The following is an 18,867-nucleotide window of genomic DNA, read 5'->3' as shown; positions in this document are numbered from 1 at the left end:
CATAAGTCAGTACCTACCAATACGAAGAAGCCATTGGTGTGAGAGCATTGATATTAGTACAAGTGCTAACCTTCGAGATTTTCTGCGGGTAATACTCTCATGTGTCATTTCTCCATCGAGGATGAAAAATTTCAATACCTCTGTAAAAAAGCTTAATATGATAACCTCAATATGACTGTAGACAAACGGGGAGATTCTGTCAATATGGATAATTTTTCTAAAGATACCGAAAGGTTTGTCTGTTGGTTAAATAATATCGCTAAAATTGAAGTATCTCCGAAGATTGAAATCAAAGATCTTTGTTGCGATAATCAAGGCCGTGCAATAGTTGCTACTCAAAAAATTAAGAAGGATGAAACGTTGTTTAAAATACCTCGTAGTTCAGTTTTGAGTATAACAACGTCTCAATTAATAACAGATCACCCTTCTCTTAAGCACAAATTTTTGAACGAAATCGGATCATGGGAAGGTTTAATTATGTGTATACTCTATGAGATGGAAGTTTTGCAAGAGAAAAGCCAATGGGCGCCTTACTTTAAAGTTTGGAACAAGCCCACCGACATGAACACGTTAATATTTTGGGATGAGAAGGAATTGCAACTTTTGAAACCATCACTTGTCCTTGAAAGAATAGGGAAAAAGGAAGCTAAAGAGATGCATGAAAGGATTATTAAATCCATCAAACAAATTGGCGGAGAATTTTCATGCATAGCTACTTCTTTTGGATTTGATAATTTCGCTTATATTGCAAGTATTATATTGAGTTATTCCTTTGATTTGGAAATACGAGATCAGGATACAAATGAAAATGAAGAAGATGAAACCAGTGAAGAAGAACTTGAAAATGGGCGTTACTTGAAATCGATGATTCCACTTGCTGATATGTTGAATGCAGACACTAGCAAATGCAATGCTAATTTAACGTACGACTCTGATTCCTTAAAAATGATTGCCGTGAGGGATATTGAGATGAATGAACAGGTGTATAATATATATGGAGAACATCCAAATTCCGAACTATTAAGAAGATATGGGTATGTTGAATGGGACGGTTCCAAATACGATTTTGGAGAAGTTTTACTTGAAAACATAGTTGACGTATTGAAAGAGACTTTTAATACGAGTAAGAAATTTTTGGAAAGTTGCATGGACATCCTACGCAATAACGCCAATATCCAAGAATTGTTAGAGGGTGAAGAGATAGTACTAAATTCATATGATTGTTATTCAAACGGTGAGTTGTTGCCCCAATCAATATGTTTAGTTCAAATCTTGACAATTCTTTGCCAAATTCCAGACTTATGTAAACTAGATATAAAATCAATGGAAAGGCAAGTGGAGAGAATTGTAAAGAAATGTTTGCAATTGATAGAAGGTGGTCGCACCACTGTAAACTGCAGTGCAACATGGAAACGTTGCATTATGAAGCGCCTAGCCGATTACCCCTTAAAAAAGTGCCTTTTTTTTGAACAACCATCGGAGGGAAACTCATTAACAAAGGAAAAATTGAGAGATATTATGGCTCTGAGAGTTTTGAAAAGCGAAGCAGATTCACTGCGAGCTTGTGAGAAATCCATCGACAAGAATTACAAAATTATACCTGATGAAAAGCTGCTAACTAATATCTTGAAGAGGAAATTGACAAAAGAGGAAGAAAGCTCTGTCAAACGTCCTTGCGTACAGAAGTGAGTGGTTGTTCTAATTGCTATTAAAGCCGCAATTAGTAATGCCTAAAATTGGCTGGAATTAGCCGCGCAAGTTGGCGGGGTCCCTTAATCCGTAAAAAGGACGGCTTTAACAAATACAAACTCCGAAATCCCCACAGTGGCTGAATTGGAGTAACAAGGTTTTGCCGTCGCAATACATATAAAGAGATGTAAGAGGTGTTATTCACCTTGAGGTCAGAACATACGTTTGAATATCTTATAAATTTAGTAAAAAGGTATATTAAATAAATATAAGAATATTGACAAAAACTTGGAACCCTAAAAGATGTCGGGACAAGAAAAGAATGAAGTAAATCGCTCTGATGTAAGAGAAGATAGAGTTGTGACGAACTCCACTGGTAATCCTATTAATGAACCCTTCGTCACCCAGCGTATCGGGAAACATGGTCCTTTGCTTTTACAGGATTATAACTTAATTGATTCTTTGGCTCATTTCAACAGGGAAAATATTCCTCAAAGGAATCCGCATGCTCATGGTTCTGGTGCCTTCGGCTATTTTGAAGTAACTGATGACATTACCGATATCTGTGGGTCTGCCATGTTTAGTAAAATTGGTAAGAGAACAAAATGTCTAACAAGGTTTTCGACTGTAGGTGGTGATAAGGGTAGTGCCGATACAGTTCGTGACCCAAGGGGGTTTGCAACTAAATTCTATACTGAAGAAGGCAATTTAGATTGGGTCTATAATAATACGCCTGTATTCTTTATCAGAGACCCTTCCAAGTTTCCACATTTTATCCATACACAGAAGAGGAACCCACAAACTAATCTAAGGGATGCTGACATGTTCTGGGATTTCCTCACTACTCCAGAAAATCAGGTGGCCATTCATCAAGTAATGATCCTTTTCTCAGACCGCGGTACCCCTGCCAACTATCGTAGCATGCATGGTTATTCTGGTCATACTTATAAATGGTCTAATAAAAAGGGAAATTGGCACTATGTGCAAGTTCATATTAAAACCGACCAAGGAGTAAAGAATTTGACCATAGAAGAGGCCACAGAAATTGCGGGCTCCAATCCAGATTACTGCCAGCAAGATTTATTTGAAGCTATCCAGAGTGGTAACTATCCTTCGTGGACAGTGTATATTCAAACAATGACTGAACGCGATGCCAAAAATTTACCATTTTCAGTCTTTGATTTGACTAAAGTATGGCCTCAGGGCCAATTCCCCTTACGGCGTGTAGGGAAAATTGTTTTGAACGAGAATCCACTGAACTTCTTTGCACAGGTTGAACAAGCTGCATTCGCCCCCAGTACCACCGTCCCTTACCAAGAAGCAAGTGCTGATCCAGTATTACAGGCACGTTTATTTTCATATGCGGATGCTCATAGATACAGGCTAGGTCCCAACTTCCACCAAATACCCGTAAACTGTCCCTACGCATCCAAATTTTTCAATCCTGCTATTAGAGATGGGCCGATGAATGTTAACGGCAACTTCGGCTCAGAACCTACGTATCTAGCCAACGATAAATCATACACGTATATCCAACAGGACAGACCTATTCAGCAACACCAAGAAGTATGGAATGGGCCAGCTATCCCTTACCATTGGGCAACATCCCCAGGTGATGTTGATTTCGTGCAAGCAAGAAATCTCTACCGCGTTTTGGGAAAGCAACCTGGACAGCAAAAGAATTTAGCTCATAACATCGGCATTCATGTGGAAGGCGCCTGTCCTGAAATACAGCAGCGCGTTTATGATATGTTTGCTCGTGTTGATAAGGGACTATCTGAGGCAATCAAAAAAGTAGCTGAGGCAAAACATGCTACTGAACTTTCGAGTAACTCCAAATTTTGAAACGCTTAAGTAATGAATAGGTGGCGTTGTTCCCGCGAGGATTATTTATTATAGTGTGTATCTTTTATCCATTTATTTATTATAGTACAATATCTGTATTTTGTTACGAATTATTTATTTACACGACTAATAATTGATACCATATTCTTATCATTTTGGAAAGGTTGAAAACTACTTTTTCGTACATAGAAACGCTCGTCGGGGCCGGGGAATTGCTAAGGAACCTCTATTTTTAGGGGTAAAATTCAACACATATAATATGAGCCATAAGTACATCGTTGAGAAAGATACAACACTGAGTAAGGCATCAAGACACGATGTCAGAATTACTAGATAGCTTTGAGACGGAGTTTGCCAAATTTTATGCCGACAGTAATCTGGAAGAGACCAACCTTCAAAAATGTCTTAATCATACTCATGAATTCAAGAGTCAATTAAAGAAGTTGAAAGCGCACTTGAATAAGCACATTCAAGAATCAGAACCAGAAGTCTACAATAGGTTGAATGACAAGGAAAAACAAAAGTTCAAGAGGAAAAGAGAACTAATTATTGAAAAATTAAGCAAGTCACAAAGGCAATGGGACCATTCAATAAAGAAACAAATAAAGCATGTTTCTCAGCAATCGAACCGGTTTAACAAAAGTACGCTGAACAAATTAAAAGAATTCAATATAGATAGCGTATATGTCAACAAACTACCCAAGACCGCAATGGAAAATGTTAATGAAGCTATCGGCTACCATATATTAAGGTATAGTATAGATAACATGCCGCTAGAAAATAAAAATGAGGCTTTCCATTATTTAAAAGATGTCTACGGAATTACTAATAAAGAATCTACTAAATTTATTGAAATGGGCCGAATTGTGCATGATTTGAAAAAAGGCGACACCGAAAGCTGTCTCAAATGGTGCTCCAATGAAATGGACAGCTTATCATCTAACCATACAGCTTTATCGTCCCTAAAATTTGATCTATACACTTTGTCAGCAATGCAGATGGTGATGCATGGTAACCCTGTGGAGGTGTACTACCAAATAACGCAGAACGCACCCCTGGATTGCTTTAGACATAGGGAGAAAGAATTAATGCAGAACGTTATACCATTATTAACTAAATCGCTAATAGGTCAACCAATTGAAGATATTAACTCTAAAGTGAATAAAGAATTAAAAGAATGCATATCCTTATTTATTAAGGAGTATTGTGCCGCAAAACATATTTTCTTTGACTCTCCCTTGTTTTTGATAGTATTAAGTGGCCTGATTTCTTTCCAATTTTTCATAAAATATAAAACCATTAGGGAGCTAGCGCATGTTGACTGGACCACTAAAGATGAGTTGCCATTTGATGTTAAATTGCCCGATTTCCTGACCCATTTCCATCCGATCTTCATTTGTCCTGTGTTAAAGGAGGAAACTACTACAGAAAATCCTCCGTATTCACTGGCATGTCATCATATCATTTCTAAAAAGGCGTTAGACAGATTATCGAAGAACGGAACAATTACTTTCAAGTGCCCATACTGCCCGGTAAATACTTCAATGAGCAGTACAAAGAAGGTCCGCTTTGTTATGCTCTAAACGAAAGTTTACATTTTTTTCGCAGGGTTTCATTGGTGTTAATGCAATTGCTCAGCTACTTATTTGCTAACAAAATAGAGAAGTGTCTTACAATAACCCACCTCTAGAAACTTGCTCGCGGTGAAAATCTCCATTTACTATTGTTCCTGAGAAGGATCCGTTTTCTCCAGCCAGCCATCCAGGAACTTTATCAACATTTATCAAATTTTTATCGCATAGTTCGTGTATTCCCCCAAAAATATCATTCCCACTAAATTTTAATTTTATGGTAATTATTCTATTGTTTATCTCATTCTTTAAAGTAAAACTAACTTTTTCAACAGGAACTAAGGAAGTGTATCTAGAAATGTATACTGCCTCACCAGAATTTGCTTTTTTCTCTCCATTCCTAATATTGTGGACATGTTCGTTAAATTCCTTCAAAGTATTATATTTCTCATCCATTACACCCTTCACTGAACCTTTGAATTTGATCATGTTTTTCTCCAATCTGAGTCGTCTTATTTCAGGTTCTTCTTTTCCGTAAAAATTCTCATCATCATTTAAGAAGGAATCATCGAATTCTCTTACTAGTACCCTTTTACCAGTGAGCCCTTGGTGCCTTTTAAAGTCGTGCAGTGGTGACCGTTCAAAGTTAGCATTAGCGTAGCATTCCCATGGCCCCATGGACTCCGCGAATCTCGAAGGCCCTACTAAAGTAATCATATTATGTATGGATTTCATAGGTATTTTCTGTATTGGTTTAAAGATGATCGTTTGTCTTTCTGATACGGTTCGGCTAATACTTTGCAAAACTAGCCTGGCATAAATATCCTTATCGACTGAATGGAAAATTGTTGGAGAGTTTAGTGGGAATGCAACGTAGTATGGTCTCCTTGAGATTAGTGTTTTACCTTGAAATTTGTCCAACTTGTTGTAAAGAGATTCTTTATTTATACTTCCTATATTGGAGGTATTCAAAAGGAGATTATTGCTGTCAAATAGCTGGATTCTGGTGATCAACACTGGTAATGAGGGATGTTTAAACATGTAAACATGGCAGTGATAGATTTTCGCCAGATCTGTTTGTAAATTTTCTATGAATTTGGCCGGTTGAAGCTTTACTATGTAAGGTTTCCCATCACCTTGGAAAGCTTTTGATGGAAGCCATTTATACTTCTCTGGTTTACTTATCATTAAATGGCAATCTATTTCAGCTAATTGGAAAATATTCAGGCCATCTGGCCAATACACGTATAATATCCTATTTACTATAACTTTGCGCCTCACGCCTTTCTCAATGAGCAAATCTAATGTTTCTGTCAATAGGTCTATGTCACCATCAAAGGACCCACCGAATTTCGCGAACCATGACAGCGTGAGATCATATAATACCGTTATCGGCAACCTCATCAATTGTTTGTAAACTACTGATGTGTCGGAGGTTGGCACATAATTATCCTCAAGCCTTAATCCGTTAGACATTTGCTATTCTCCAAATGTACACGCCAAGGATGGTACTCACCGAACCTTTTCTTCCTAAATTAACGTAAGATGCTTTTTATGCTACTAATCTTCATCCATTTGTTTATATTTTAATACAAACTTTAATTTAGAGTTACTATCTATTGCCCGACTGGACTAAGATGCACGTGACATTTTGATAATGATTTTTCGTCCCTTAGTGCGCCACAGTTTACATATTTTTTGACAATAATAAAGAACTTGAATTGTGGGTTAGAATTTGCCATACTTTTAGGTTGAAATCACTGGGAGTCAGTTTTGAATTCTCTATCACTATAAATAAAACTATCCTTGTTCTCCTTGCCGCGTTCGGAACTTTCACTAGTGAATTGACGAGGCATATATATAGATATAGTAGATATACATATCTATTCATGATATATATATGTATGCATCTGGCTAATTGAATAAGGTTTCATGTCATATGCCAAGAATTTGTTAATAAAATAGTGGAAGAAATCAAGTGGTGTCATAAAATTTCAAAAGGTACCAAATGGAGGACCAGGATGCAGCATTTATCAAACAGGCCACAGAAGCAATAGTGGATGTATCATTAAATGTTGATAACATAGATCCCATAATAAAAGAGTTATTGGAAAGAGTAAGAAATAGGCAAAACACGTCACAAAATAAAAAACCGTCACTCATACAGGCAGAAAATGGAGTTAACATTAATAGTCAAAATGGTAACATGAACGTTAAAAAGGAAAACGAATTACAAAAACCGCCGAAGCCCAGCAAAAGCAAATCTCAAGACCGTCGAAATAGCACTGGTGAAAAAAGATTCAAATGTGCGAAATGTTTGTTGGAATTTTCAAGATCATCTGATTTGAGAAGGCACGAAAAGACACACTTCGCCATACTGCCCAACATTTGTCCTCAATGTGGCAAAGGTTTTGCAAGGAAAGACGCATTAAAAAGACATTATGATACATTGACATGTAGAAGAAACAGGACTAAATTACTAACTGCAGGTGGTGAAGGTATCAATGAATTACTGAAAAAGGTCAAGCAATCCAACATCGTTCATCGTCAAGATAACAACCAAAATAGTAGCAGTAATGGCTGAAATGGTAAATAGTGTGTATCTTCTCAAATAGAATATATATATTCATCTTCAACATTAATATGGCACCACATTCTGCTTTAACATTCGCCACTACCTATAACGATCTGTCGTGAATATGATGAACCATGTCAGCTATTCATCGCTTGCTGTTTTGTCCTGCTGCATCTGTCGCCTAGTTGATCGAGCACTGTTTGTTCATTTTCTAAATTATGGGCCAAACCTGTCAAATAATCAAGCTCTTGACTACCCAATTGGGAGGCTACACCCGGGTATAATCCATTAAGTGTATTCTCTTTTGGTTGACCATGAATCATTGTGAGATTGCATTGCGGAGCAATCTGAACGACTGCACTGTTGAAATGTAAAATTTTCCCATTTCTTTTAAAGAAATTTGCTTCAGCAACGTTTTCAATGGTCATCGGATGCAGTTTATGTAGTTCAGTCTGTAATATGCTATCATCCTTGTCATTATTATTGGAGAGATTACCTTTCTTATTTATTTTCCTTCTGGTACCACCAACTTTGTTTGCCGCTGATAGCTTGTGCAGCTTAGCTAATTTCTCTTGGTCTACAGGCATTTAATATCGTACGATTATGTAGTAGTTATTTGATTCAGGCATATTTCTCTATCAGGAACCCTTTCTGACGCATCTTAATCGTTTCTATCGCAGCGAAAAAAAAAAATGAAGTGGAATATCAAGGAACATATGCCGTTTATAACAAAATCTAAAGTTCTGTTCAAGCTACAAACTTCCTCGCTGGTCATCCACCAAGTGGAAAATATTTAAATAAAATGTATAGTAGATAAAATATAACATAGTATTAAGAAAAACAGATTATTTCGGCTTGGAAAGATAAACGCTAGCGTATTGACTACTTTTTTCTTTTCCCAAAGAAACTAAACTTTTTCTTTTTTTTTTCCTTGACTTCCTCTTTGTAGCTCTCGTCTGCCACTGCACTTATATTATTGTTTGTAGTTGCAGTTGAAATTGTACCTTCAGGAGGTGTCCCAAGTTTTATTACAGGGGCAGGGTTATCACTCGTAGTAAAGTTGGTCTGAATTGGTGATGGTTGCGTGATATTGATCTGAGGAACTTTTGAGGTACTGTTTTGAGGCTGAGATTGTAACTGAGACTGAGAATCATTGTTCAGTTGATTGACGCACGGAGCAGAATCTGCATTTCTACTCTTCTGTCCTTTGTTGTTATTCTCAAAATTGCTTAAATTCGGACTTGAAATAGAGTTAACAAAGCCCGGTTTTTGATTTGAAATATTGTAATTCGCGGAAGATATGCGATTTGTCCTCATACTACCACCGTTATTTTGGAACGGTTTTTGTTGTATTATAGGTGGGCCCTGTTGAGATCTAAACGTACTTTGGTTTGAAAGTGAATTCACACGACTTTGCGTACCATTCACACCATTACCGTTAAATTTCCTACTGTACTCGCTATTGGTTAGGCCGGGGACATAACCTATATTAGGCATGACGCTACTTCTGTTCTTCCTACTTGTAGGTTTAACAGTATGCATGTACTGCTGCGACGGAATTTGTTGGCTGAATCGAGAACTATTGCCGCTATATGGTGTGCCGGAAGAAATTGGGTCAACAAAATTGTTGGCAGAAATGACAGGGCTAGAGCTTGCGATGCTAGGACCATGTAGACCTCTGTTGGTCATCATCGCCACATGCTGAGGCTGACTGTAAGAAGATTTTCTACCTGGATTATAACTTTTATTACTGTTAATGTTGTTATTGCTACTGGTTGGTGTCCCAGGAGGACCGGCGTACCCTTGCTTAGGCGGTCTTTGTTGATATTGCTGTTGTTGTTGGAGAGCTTTTCTCTGTAACTCCAATTCACGCTCTTGAAGTTCTAATTCCTTCATTCGCACTTCTAGTTCACGTTCTTTCAACGAGGTTTCATCTCTGGATAATGTTGTATCAGATGTCGAGTTGAAAAAAGATTGTCTTCTGCTAGCATTCTCACTACTGTTATTACCTTGGTCATTCTTTTCGTAGTTCATATCACCATCGGCACTATTATCAGAGCGAGGTATACCAGTGGTATTAATATGTGGTAAGTTGCGGTCAAATAACGGATTGTCTCCCATTTGCATTTTCTTCTTTAGAGTGTCTAACTCTTGTTCATGGTTTGTTTTACCTAAGGAGATCTCTTGTTTCAGGTTTGATACTTGATCTTGAAGTTCTTTCATCTGATTTTTCAGAGTTGCTTCCGAATTTTGCAGCTGCACGATTTTTCCATCTTTGAGTGCGATGTTATTTTGTAAGTCATCAACGCGAGTTAAAGCTGTGTTGCTTTCCTTCCTAATAAACCATTCAGAATTGCCCTTATTTAACAATTGATATTGGGTCATCATTGTAAACAAGCATTCCAAATATGGGGTTCTAACGCCAAAGTCATCTGCTAGTAATATCGGCTGTAATAACAGTAAGTCAATATTTAAGGATGAAGATTTATGGATGAAATTGTGTAAAAGTGCAGGAACGTCAGGTAACTCCTCGCACTTATTCTTCCAATGTTTTAATATAGTCTGTTCATTTTGAAAATTCGGGTTGTTCAAGGCTATACCCATTTTTTTTATTAACAATAGGACTTCACCTAATAAACCTGAAATAAGAGGTTTGGCTAAAACGTGGTCATCTAAGTTTGATGGAACCTTTTCTTCTAATATTATCAACAATGGATCAAAACATATTTGAGGTAAAGCCAGTTCCCATTGCTTCGTCAAGAAAGCCGAGGGAGAATGATCATAGAGAGTCACAATGTCTCTAGGAAATAGTTTTTGGAACAATTTCTGAAATGTATTCAAAATAGGAATAATATCACTTGAATAGTTGTCTTTGCGGACGGAAGTCGTTTGACCAATCGAAACAGAAAAGGATTTGGCATTTGCAGTCGTGCACTGTTTGTATGAGCTACTGTCTAACCGTCTTATGTCATAATCGGTAAAAATGCTGAAAATATTTGACAGCGAAAGATCAACTGAAGCCTTGATAAATGGCTCCAAATATACAAACCCACTACTTTCAAATAGTATCTTTGTGGTTTTATTTATCATATGCTTCAAATTTCTTAATACCTGCGGGATTTCTTGCAGCGAAGACGCACTCATTATTATTAAGTCGAATACCAAGCTGCTATTTTCATTATTGAGGTCTACCAAGTCTAGAAGTGATTGGAAATGGTTTTGAATCTGAAACCGTTCCGTCCCATAAAATAATGAACTAATCTCGTAGCTGGCATTTTCTGAATTGTTCACAAGGTAGAACTCTATGTTTTTGGCATGTTGAAACCTGGATGTGTATAGAATGAGATTGGGATGATCTCCGCACACCAAAACTCTTAATGCAGATGTCATTATTAACTATATCTATTGCAAAGTATGCCGGGAACAAAATGTAGGAAACAAAAAGAAAAACTAACGCACAGCACTTCCAAACCGAATAGAAATGACCGAGAGCAAAAATGTGGAGCAAAAATGACAGGCTTTAGTGCTGATTACCAACTTTTCAAATGAGGTATAGCTTGTACTTAACGGACACTAACAATAGCGGATAAAAAAGGGCAAGTATGTTGGCAGTCGCCTCTTTTCCAATTTTGTCGTGTAAGCGTTTTTAATGGGTGGCCTGGTTATACTAGATATAAACAACTTCGCTATCGTGTATGCCACTATTTCCTTTCTTTTTCTACTATTCACTCAATTCTACTCTACCTTTCCATGTTTGTAGATTTCTGTTTCATTCTGGCCTCGAGAATGGCCCACAGCACGGCCAACAGGGGGCTGCGACAATTTCGCGTAGAGACATTGTGAAAAAAGTCACCCAAGCTGTTATTGTACATAGAATACGAAAGCAGATCACTAGCAGTAGTACGTGAACGGGACGAAAGCACTATACCTTGTTTTATATTACAAGATACGCCTTTCCAACTTCAAATTGTGCTAGAGTTGGCATTTTTTTATTGCGTATCATATATTTTGTGTGAGTTTGGGATAAAAAGGTAGATTCCAGCCATACACCGCGTTTCATCTTGTCCTTTTTTGCAACTAGTAAGGAATCAAACATCGGGAATGGATCAGTTTGCGATGAGTAAAGAGATATATGCAAAAGAGAAGTAATATCGTTAAACTAACTAGCGCGTTGAACAAAGTATATTTTTATAATAGCTGGCTATGGGCTATATTTTCACAGGATATTCTAGCCGGCATGATAAGAGAAAAAAGCATGTGCTTCCTTTGCATCAGTATGCATTGTCTTCAATAAACTTGCAGCATCATGTGCATCTCTTCGATACCGCGATCTTATCCAAGAGACCAATATTGGAGGAAGACAGGCCTACCAGGTTTCAGACCAAGAAACCTCGGCATCGCAAGAAGCTAACTTTGCAAGATTTGCCTATAGAAATTATTCAACACATTTTCATTTTTACAAAGGGTGAACCGTCAATGGTCGCCTTGAACAAGTTCTTTTATAGTTGCTTGAGGCCATCTTTTTCATTGCTGTCCAGGATCATGTGGGAAAAATATCTTTTCGATCCCCTAGAATTTGACGTAGATAATATAAAAGCTAATGCAGGAAATATCGTGATCCCCACGCTATTCGAACATGAAACTTTTTTCAAATTACTATTAGATCATCACATTGTCCTCTTAAAAAGTATTTCTCACTTTCTTCCTAGAAAACACTATCAAGATATGCAAAATGGTGATTTTGATACATCTAAAGAGCTAGACTTGTGTTCAATAAACACTGAAGATACCAAGAAGGAAGACTTCCCCAAAAACTTTTACAACAATATGTATATTTTTTTAACACATAGAGAATGTGTGAAAGCCATGGGTAATCATTTTACCTTAAAGAATCCATATGATGTGATATCCCCTTTTATAGAATGGTTTTTTCAAGGTATTGAAATACAAGAAGCTACCGTGAGCTCTAAGTTTACCATAATATCTCTATTTGAATCAATAGATTTGATTTTACGCGTTTCCGGATCTGCAGCACGAAAACTAGGCTCCGTTGAACCTCTTACGACTATGATATTTTTATTATATTTCACTTATGCCGATGCACTAGAGACTCTGAATTTCGAGTTTTTTTTGCAGAATAGATCAAGATTACAGCTCATAAAGAAATTTATCCTGAAATATTATTACAATCCATCATTGGCAGAAAACGAAGTTTTATCTGATACCACTATATGGGACTTGTTAAGGCGGGTTTCTGACTTGAAACTCATAGACTTAGTCGTTAAGTGCGGTGGAAGGCCCCAATACGGTGTTATGTTTGCATAGTTAAATCGCTTAGGTAGTTACGAATCTGCCCCTTGCATGCCTGCACAATTTGTGCTTATCAAAACCTTTATATACAAAAGATATGCCATGTAAAGATTATATTTCGTTTCGTTTGATATTCTCCCTTACTCATATTTCTTGCGTTTTTTCTGCTTTCCTTACGTCGCTAAATAGTTTATCGAAATTATAACACCGTTAGTTCCCAAGCAATAATTATATAAGGTCCGGTTGAAAAATAACAGGGATTGAAAGAGCCCCAAGTAGCAAGCATTAAAGAGCTTCCCGGAGACCAAACAGGTTTTCATAGTGCCTCAATCAGCGCATGGATGGTCAAGGCAATTGATGACAAGGAAATACGAGGCTATGGAAAAATTTAAGGTTATTGTACTGGCAGGTACCGCAGGTACAGGAAAGTCAACCATTGCGGGCGAACTAATACATGAGTTTAAGGATGTATACCCGGATTTGAAATTCATTGAAGGCGATGATTTGCACCCACCTGCCAACGTAGAAAAGATGACAAGAGGAATTCCATTAAATGACGACGACCGTTGGGACTGGTTGAAAAAAGTTGCTGTAGAATCCACGAAAGCTGCAGCAAGCACTAAGGAGCATTTGTCAATTGTTGCTTGTTCGAGCTTGAAGAAGAAGTACAGGGACTTGATAAGACACACATGCCCTGAATCGGAGTTCCACTTTATCTTTTTATATGCAAGTAAGATAGAAGTTCTAAAAAGGCTCAAAACAAGGAAAGGTCATTTTATGAAAGCTGATATGATGGAGTCTCAATTCAGGGACCTGGAATTACCTGACGTTAATGATGAAACCGACTGTGATATTGTTCCCTTAGATTTCAAAACATTCTATCAAATAGAAAAAGATGTGATACAGGTAGTAAAAAGCAAAGTTTTGAAGATCGAGTAAATAACTTTTTGGTATATGTAAATTCAAATGTAAGAGACAGCTATATAGAGATTAAATACAGTAACCTTGAAAAGTAAAAAAGACAGAACGAATTCGAATGAACAATAATAGCAACTCACCCAAAAAAAAAGGGGTACATGGATTAACCAAAAAAAAAAAGTAAAAAATACATAAGGGGAAGATCTTTGAAATAAATAACATTAAACGGATAGTGGGGGTCATAACGGAAGCGTGAATATAACTACAACTTGCCTTGGCAAGTAATGTTTTGAGAAACAGATGATCATCAGGAGAAGGTCTATCAATTGTGGGCTTATACAGAAGTGTAGTGTACTGTTGTTTCATAAAGGAGGGGGCTAGTTGGTTAAAGAAGAGGAACTCATACGAAGTTCATTGAATTTTTTTTCAAACAAAGAAAACTTACTCGAAATCTTGGAGCATTCGTTATCGGACTCGCAGGAAGTGCTCGTGAATGAAGATTGCAATCCAGTGTCTGTGTCTAGCGTTCCGAGACTGCCACTGCGACTGCCATTATCATCGTCATTTTCTTCTTCTTTGACTCCATCCTCCTCCTCACTTGAAGACGTATAAGATAGATTCTTGCCGACCTTACTATTGGGCACATGCGTGTATTGATTTTCTGGCGAATTTCTACTCGTGTTGTCGACGGGACTGGTGAACTTTTCATAAACAGATTTGGAAAGAGGGGGTACTTTTGATAACGGGCCTTCATTGGTGAAGCTTGTGATAGAACTAACTTCTTTCATCACTTCTTGCAAGCTTATTCTATTCTTGGGATTCACTTGTAAAATCTTGGTTACTAATGAGTAAAAGTCATCGGAAAGGGGTAGGATTTGCTTTAATATATTGGGGTCTTTGGTGAAATAATAGTAGGTGTTATCCTCAGCTTTGTCGGCCTTCAGCCAGGGGTTTCTGATGCATGTCAAGTTGATAAGGATGATACCTAATGACCACAAATCGCCGTTGCATGAGGCACAAACTTTTCCCAATTTACGACCTCCACTCTTAGAGCTGGACAATCTCCCATTATCGAATGAGATTCTTTCAGGGGGCATATAATATGAGCTGCCAATACAGACATTTGGCTTTATGTATGCAGAAGTAGTGGACAGGCCAAAATCGCAAAGGAAAACGTTGTCATCCGCATCCAGTAGCAAATTTTCAGGCTTGATATCACAGTGATAGATGCCGTGGTCGTGGCAATAACTAAGAGCGGAGCAAATTTGTAGAATGACCTTTTTCACTAGCAAACCATTAGTGACGAAATGTCTGTTATCTACAATAGACGTGAATAGATCCGTGGGGTAATAATCCATGACAATGAACGTGCAGATTGCCGATTGCAGTACCTCATGTATGGTGACAATATTTTTATGACGATGGACTCTTAGATGTAACGAAATCTCTTTATAGTGAGGCAGTTTTTTAAAATCTTCCTCTGACATATTCTCAATCGATTCAAGATCTATAGAGGGTATTCTGACAATGTTTTTCGATTCCTTGAAGAGTTTACCGAGTCTCTTTTGCAATTTGGCGCTATTCTTGTGTATTTTGTCATCGCCAATATCGGCTTCCTTCGTAACGCTGTAACTTTGAACTACTGCTTTGATAGCGTATTCCTTATCGGTACGAATATCTACGGCATGGTAGACCAGACCGTACGCGCCTTCTCCAATTTGAGAAGTTATTAAATAGTTATTGATTCTGCAATTGTGGAACATCATCATTACTTTTTCCTTTTTTTTCCTTTCTCTTCTTTTATTTTATTTTAATATTGTATTTTAGTAAATTATCGTACAGTAAATGTTAAAAACTTTTGGATCGTGACTCATAAAACAAAAAACAATGGCAGCGCCAACAGCAACAACAAAAAAAGTTGAACAAAAAAAATTATACTAGCAGTAACACAGATGTAAACGCCTTGGAGAGCTAATCAAATTAAAGCTTTTCTTATAGCACTTCTAAGTAAAAATAGATAATAGAAAGTTTTGGGGTGGCAACGGCAAGGGAGAGAGACAGGCAAAGTAGGTTTTGGAAACAAAAAATGCTTATTACAATGGCACTATTAATATGGTATATGAAGAGAATTAAGGTACATTTAGGCTCCAGAGAAACAAAAAGGGCATGAACGTCAACATGTATAGATAATAAATACATCGGCGAAAACGTATGAACGTGCGGCCGCTGCTTGGCATATTAACTGAACGGGGTTAAGTGGCAAGCCGCGCGAATTAGCGGATACGGACCTTTGTAACATAAGCGCGGACGGCCAAGAAAGGCCATATTGGCGGGGGTAGTGGCGGTGGCGGTATCCCTTCCCCACGTTTTGGTCCCTTTAACGAAACTAGTAAGAGCAGGATCGACTACCCCTTTGGTTTACGCTCTGGTATCAGTCATCAGTGGGAAGTGGATAGCTTTGACTACCCTATTGCGTATCCGTGCCGGACCTGGTGTTTCCATACTCACGTGCTAACCGTTGCGTAATAACGCGATAGCACGATATGGAGGGATTGTATAGTGTTACTAAAACGAGAAGGAAATAAAAGCTGAAAGGAAGCAAGAGGATGATGATGTAGATGGCGCATTTTTTGTTGTTAGTGTTCGGATGCGGAGGATTTTCTGCAGTGTGGTCTTTTTCTGTACGTAGTAAAGTTATCCCTATTTATGAAGGAGGCGGCAGATAACGGCGGCTTCTTCTTACTTCTAGAAATATGTAAAATTGATTTTTCTTGGAGTGAACGCGTTTATCTTTTGGCTGTGCTGCGTCTATTGCAGGTTTTCCACCATCTTCTTAACCTTTTCGTCAAAGAGGTTAGATCTTATAGGCATTTCCATCGAATACGATGGGTCTTTCATGACGTAATCGCTATACAAACAGTATACTTTTCTTAAAAAGTTGTCGGCTATCTGAATAGCCAAATTGGACGAACTCTTGGGTCGGTCAGGCTTGTCGGTGGTACTTATGTTTGGCTGTCTCTGTGGCATGACGCTGGAGCTTATAGCGACAAACTTAAGGCCGGTCAAAGTCTGGTATATGAACATTGTGAATTGGTCTGTGCATAGTTGCCTCAATCCGCTCTTGTTCCAGTTCGTAAATGGTTCTTTGAAAAAATCATCTCCTTTAAAACTACCCAGTTTTTCATTATTACCGTGCTGTCTGTTGTTATTGCCACCTCCGCTTCTTGTATCGCTTTTATTGCTGGACATGCCCACGTATGGTATATATGGGATGGTATTTTCAATGTTTGTTTGTTGAGTAAGCTGTAATGCCTTTGGAGTGAGCTGGCTCGCGATGGCAAATACACCGTGCAATGTACTAGCAAGAATTAAGTACTCATTGCTATTCAATTTCTGTTCATCGTTGGTAAAATTCCGTTGGTAGATTAATCCGCCTGATTTGTTTATTACGAGTATTGTTTCGATGGCCATTCTAGTTTTTCGTCTCAAGCCAACTTAAAATTGCACTCTTTTGTACTATACAAAGGTAAATTCCTTTTTTAGTTTCATCCATTCTTTTTCTTCGCACTATTCAACTCTTGCCGAAGAAGTATGAACTTGAGCATACGCTAGAGAAAAAAAATGGATGTGTAGCATAGCATTAAAAGAATTTTCTATAGGCACAAATGTACATAAATTATACAACATTTTAAAGTGGGACCAGTAATTGAAATAAAAGAATAGAGTTTTTATATGCGCTTTTCTTCGAATGTTAATAGCCTCCGCACTATGGGAAGAAAAACCTTGTATACCATTTTCTATTCAGTTTTTCCATTAAAGTGGTATAGTACTGCATCTCGCCCCAGCAATCTCTGCCAAAATTGCATCCAGCCATATTCACAACAAAATCGTGGTCTTTCTCACTGTAAAAATATCTTGAATCACCACTGAATTCAGAGCATGCTCCCGGTGGGAATGCATTGATCGTTCTTAGGGTCAAAAATCCTATTCTCGAACGAATCCATGGTTCGTTTTCGTATAATGCCTCTAATGCATCCTGCTCTCTATGTTCCCAGACCATATGTTTTTGTTCATACAGGACGGGGTCCCACCACATATCTAAAAGCAGTTTAGACCACTCGCTATTCTTTATCAAAAATGAGCCCAGGTTGAAGCCACCACAATCTTGAGTTATTAAAAATTCCATTTCCTCCGAATAATTAACGTAGGGTATGTCGTCTTTGAGGTTTAAAGGATTAAAACTTTTCAATTCTCTGTCGGCTAAAGTTTCCAATCTGTCAAAAATATGTTCTTCTAGTGATTTGGAGGGCTCCATTATCATAGTATCCAGATCCAACCACCAGAACCATTCCGCATTGGGAAACTCCCTAAAGGTTTGCCTTAATATATCTACCTTTTGCCAGCCTTCCCTGTATTCGTGGGAGTATCTTTTGGATGTCGTCAAATCCTTGATAGTTAACCCGTAGCCATGTCTCTTCGCATAAGCCTTCTTATTTTCTATTGATATACCTTCGATAGCCCACTCTTGTTCATTTTTCCACCTCAATACACCACCACCTTCGTTTGCCGCTAATATAATGACGATTCTAGGATCTTGGTTCCAAAACGACCATCTCGATCTCTTTGAGTACGGTGGTACATATCTTTTGGAATTGAGGCTAGAACCAGGGTTACTCAACTTGTTATCGTTACTATTTTGGCCTTGAAAACTTGTAGTAGATGGACCTCCGCTTATGGAGGAATCGCTTATCCATATGAATAAAAATAAAGCTAAAGATATTAGCAGTATTGGTTTTCTCCATCTCGCTAAAGAATTCCTTAACGTTTTCCTCCAGTATATTATCTTATATTTCAAACCTGATTTTGAGCCTCTGCTCTTCTTTTCCTCTTCATCGTAATCTAAATGGTTGGATATAGGAAGCTGGGAATTATAAGGTACACTAGACATATTGTATAGTT

The 18,867-nt window shown here is 37.8% G+C and overlaps 12 protein-coding genes across 12 annotated transcripts; 6 read left to right on the top strand and 6 right to left on the bottom strand.

Annotated features, from left to right (window-relative positions):
• Nucleotides 1-171: 171 nt before the first annotated feature.
• RKM4 (ribosomal lysine N-methyltransferase) lies at nucleotides 172-1,689 on the top strand (the record flags this gene model as incomplete). The annotated part of the gene is made up of 1 exon (XM_033909595.1): nucleotides 172-1,689. One exon carries the CDS (start codon nucleotides 172-174, stop codon nucleotides 1,687-1,689), a length of 1,518 nt encoding a protein of 505 aa, XP_033765486.1.
• Nucleotides 1,690-1,992: 303 nt separating this feature from the next.
• CTA1 (catalase A) lies at nucleotides 1,993-3,534 on the top strand (the record flags this gene model as incomplete). Its single annotated transcript, XM_033909594.1, has 1 exon — nucleotides 1,993-3,534. The coding sequence occupies one exon, from the start codon at nucleotides 1,993-1,995 to the stop codon at nucleotides 3,532-3,534; it is 1,542 nt and encodes a 513-aa protein (XP_033765485.1).
• A 317-nt stretch (nucleotides 3,535-3,851) lies between these two features.
• On the top strand, nucleotides 3,852-5,117 carry RMD5 (ubiquitin-protein ligase RMD5; the record flags this gene model as incomplete). The annotated part of the gene is made up of 1 exon (XM_033909593.1): nucleotides 3,852-5,117. The coding sequence occupies one exon, from the start codon at nucleotides 3,852-3,854 to the stop codon at nucleotides 5,115-5,117; it is 1,266 nt and encodes a 421-aa protein (XP_033765484.1).
• Nucleotides 5,118-5,204: 87 nt separating this feature from the next.
• CHL4 (Chl4p) lies at nucleotides 5,205-6,581 on the bottom strand (the record flags this gene model as incomplete). The annotated part of the gene is made up of 1 exon (XM_033909592.1): nucleotides 5,205-6,581. The coding sequence occupies one exon, from the start codon at nucleotides 6,579-6,581 to the stop codon at nucleotides 5,205-5,207; it is 1,377 nt and encodes a 458-aa protein (XP_033765483.1).
• A 532-nt stretch (nucleotides 6,582-7,113) lies between these two features.
• Nucleotides 7,114-7,689, top strand: MET32 (Met32p; the record flags this gene model as incomplete). Its single annotated transcript, XM_033909591.1, has 1 exon — nucleotides 7,114-7,689. One exon carries the CDS (start codon nucleotides 7,114-7,116, stop codon nucleotides 7,687-7,689), a length of 576 nt encoding a protein of 191 aa, XP_033765482.1.
• A 128-nt stretch (nucleotides 7,690-7,817) lies between these two features.
• On the bottom strand, nucleotides 7,818-8,267 carry BTT1 (CCR4-NOT core subunit BTT1; the record flags this gene model as incomplete). The annotated part of the gene is made up of 1 exon (XM_033909590.1): nucleotides 7,818-8,267. One exon carries the CDS (start codon nucleotides 8,265-8,267, stop codon nucleotides 7,818-7,820), a length of 450 nt encoding a protein of 149 aa, XP_033765481.1.
• A 295-nt stretch (nucleotides 8,268-8,562) lies between these two features.
• PAM1 (Pam1p) lies at nucleotides 8,563-11,070 on the bottom strand (the record flags this gene model as incomplete). Its single annotated transcript, XM_033909589.1, has 1 exon — nucleotides 8,563-11,070. The coding sequence occupies one exon, from the start codon at nucleotides 11,068-11,070 to the stop codon at nucleotides 8,563-8,565; it is 2,508 nt and encodes an 835-aa protein (XP_033765480.1).
• An 813-nt stretch (nucleotides 11,071-11,883) lies between these two features.
• SPAR_D04460 (uncharacterized protein) lies at nucleotides 11,884-13,005 on the top strand (the record flags this gene model as incomplete). Its single annotated transcript, XM_033909588.1, has 1 exon — nucleotides 11,884-13,005. One exon carries the CDS (start codon nucleotides 11,884-11,886, stop codon nucleotides 13,003-13,005), a length of 1,122 nt encoding a protein of 373 aa, XP_033765479.1.
• Nucleotides 13,006-13,347: 342 nt separating this feature from the next.
• SPAR_D04450 (gluconokinase) lies at nucleotides 13,348-13,929 on the top strand (the record flags this gene model as incomplete). Its single annotated transcript, XM_033909587.1, has 1 exon — nucleotides 13,348-13,929. The coding sequence occupies one exon, from the start codon at nucleotides 13,348-13,350 to the stop codon at nucleotides 13,927-13,929; it is 582 nt and encodes a 193-aa protein (XP_033765478.1).
• A 356-nt stretch (nucleotides 13,930-14,285) lies between these two features.
• On the bottom strand, nucleotides 14,286-15,677 carry VHS1 (putative serine/threonine protein kinase VHS1; the record flags this gene model as incomplete). Its single annotated transcript, XM_033909586.1, has 1 exon — nucleotides 14,286-15,677. The coding sequence occupies one exon, from the start codon at nucleotides 15,675-15,677 to the stop codon at nucleotides 14,286-14,288; it is 1,392 nt and encodes a 463-aa protein (XP_033765477.1).
• Nucleotides 15,678-16,716: 1,039 nt separating this feature from the next.
• Nucleotides 16,717-17,379, bottom strand: TRS23 (TRAPP subunit TRS23; the record flags this gene model as incomplete). Its single annotated transcript, XM_033909585.1, has 1 exon — nucleotides 16,717-17,379. One exon carries the CDS (start codon nucleotides 17,377-17,379, stop codon nucleotides 16,717-16,719), a length of 663 nt encoding a protein of 220 aa, XP_033765476.1.
• Nucleotides 17,380-17,674: 295 nt separating this feature from the next.
• On the bottom strand, nucleotides 17,675-18,856 carry MNN10 (alpha-1,6-mannosyltransferase; the record flags this gene model as incomplete). Its single annotated transcript, XM_033909584.1, has 1 exon — nucleotides 17,675-18,856. The coding sequence occupies one exon, from the start codon at nucleotides 18,854-18,856 to the stop codon at nucleotides 17,675-17,677; it is 1,182 nt and encodes a 393-aa protein (XP_033765475.1).
• Between the last annotated feature and the right edge of the window lie 11 nt (nucleotides 18,857-18,867).

The sequence above is a fragment of the Saccharomyces paradoxus genome, chromosome IV (assembly GCF_002079055.1).
Source record: "Saccharomyces paradoxus chromosome IV, complete sequence".
Lineage (NCBI taxonomy): Eukaryota > Fungi > Ascomycota > Saccharomycetes > Saccharomycetales > Saccharomycetaceae > Saccharomyces > Saccharomyces paradoxus.
This window is presented reverse-complemented; position numbering and strand designations above follow the sequence as displayed.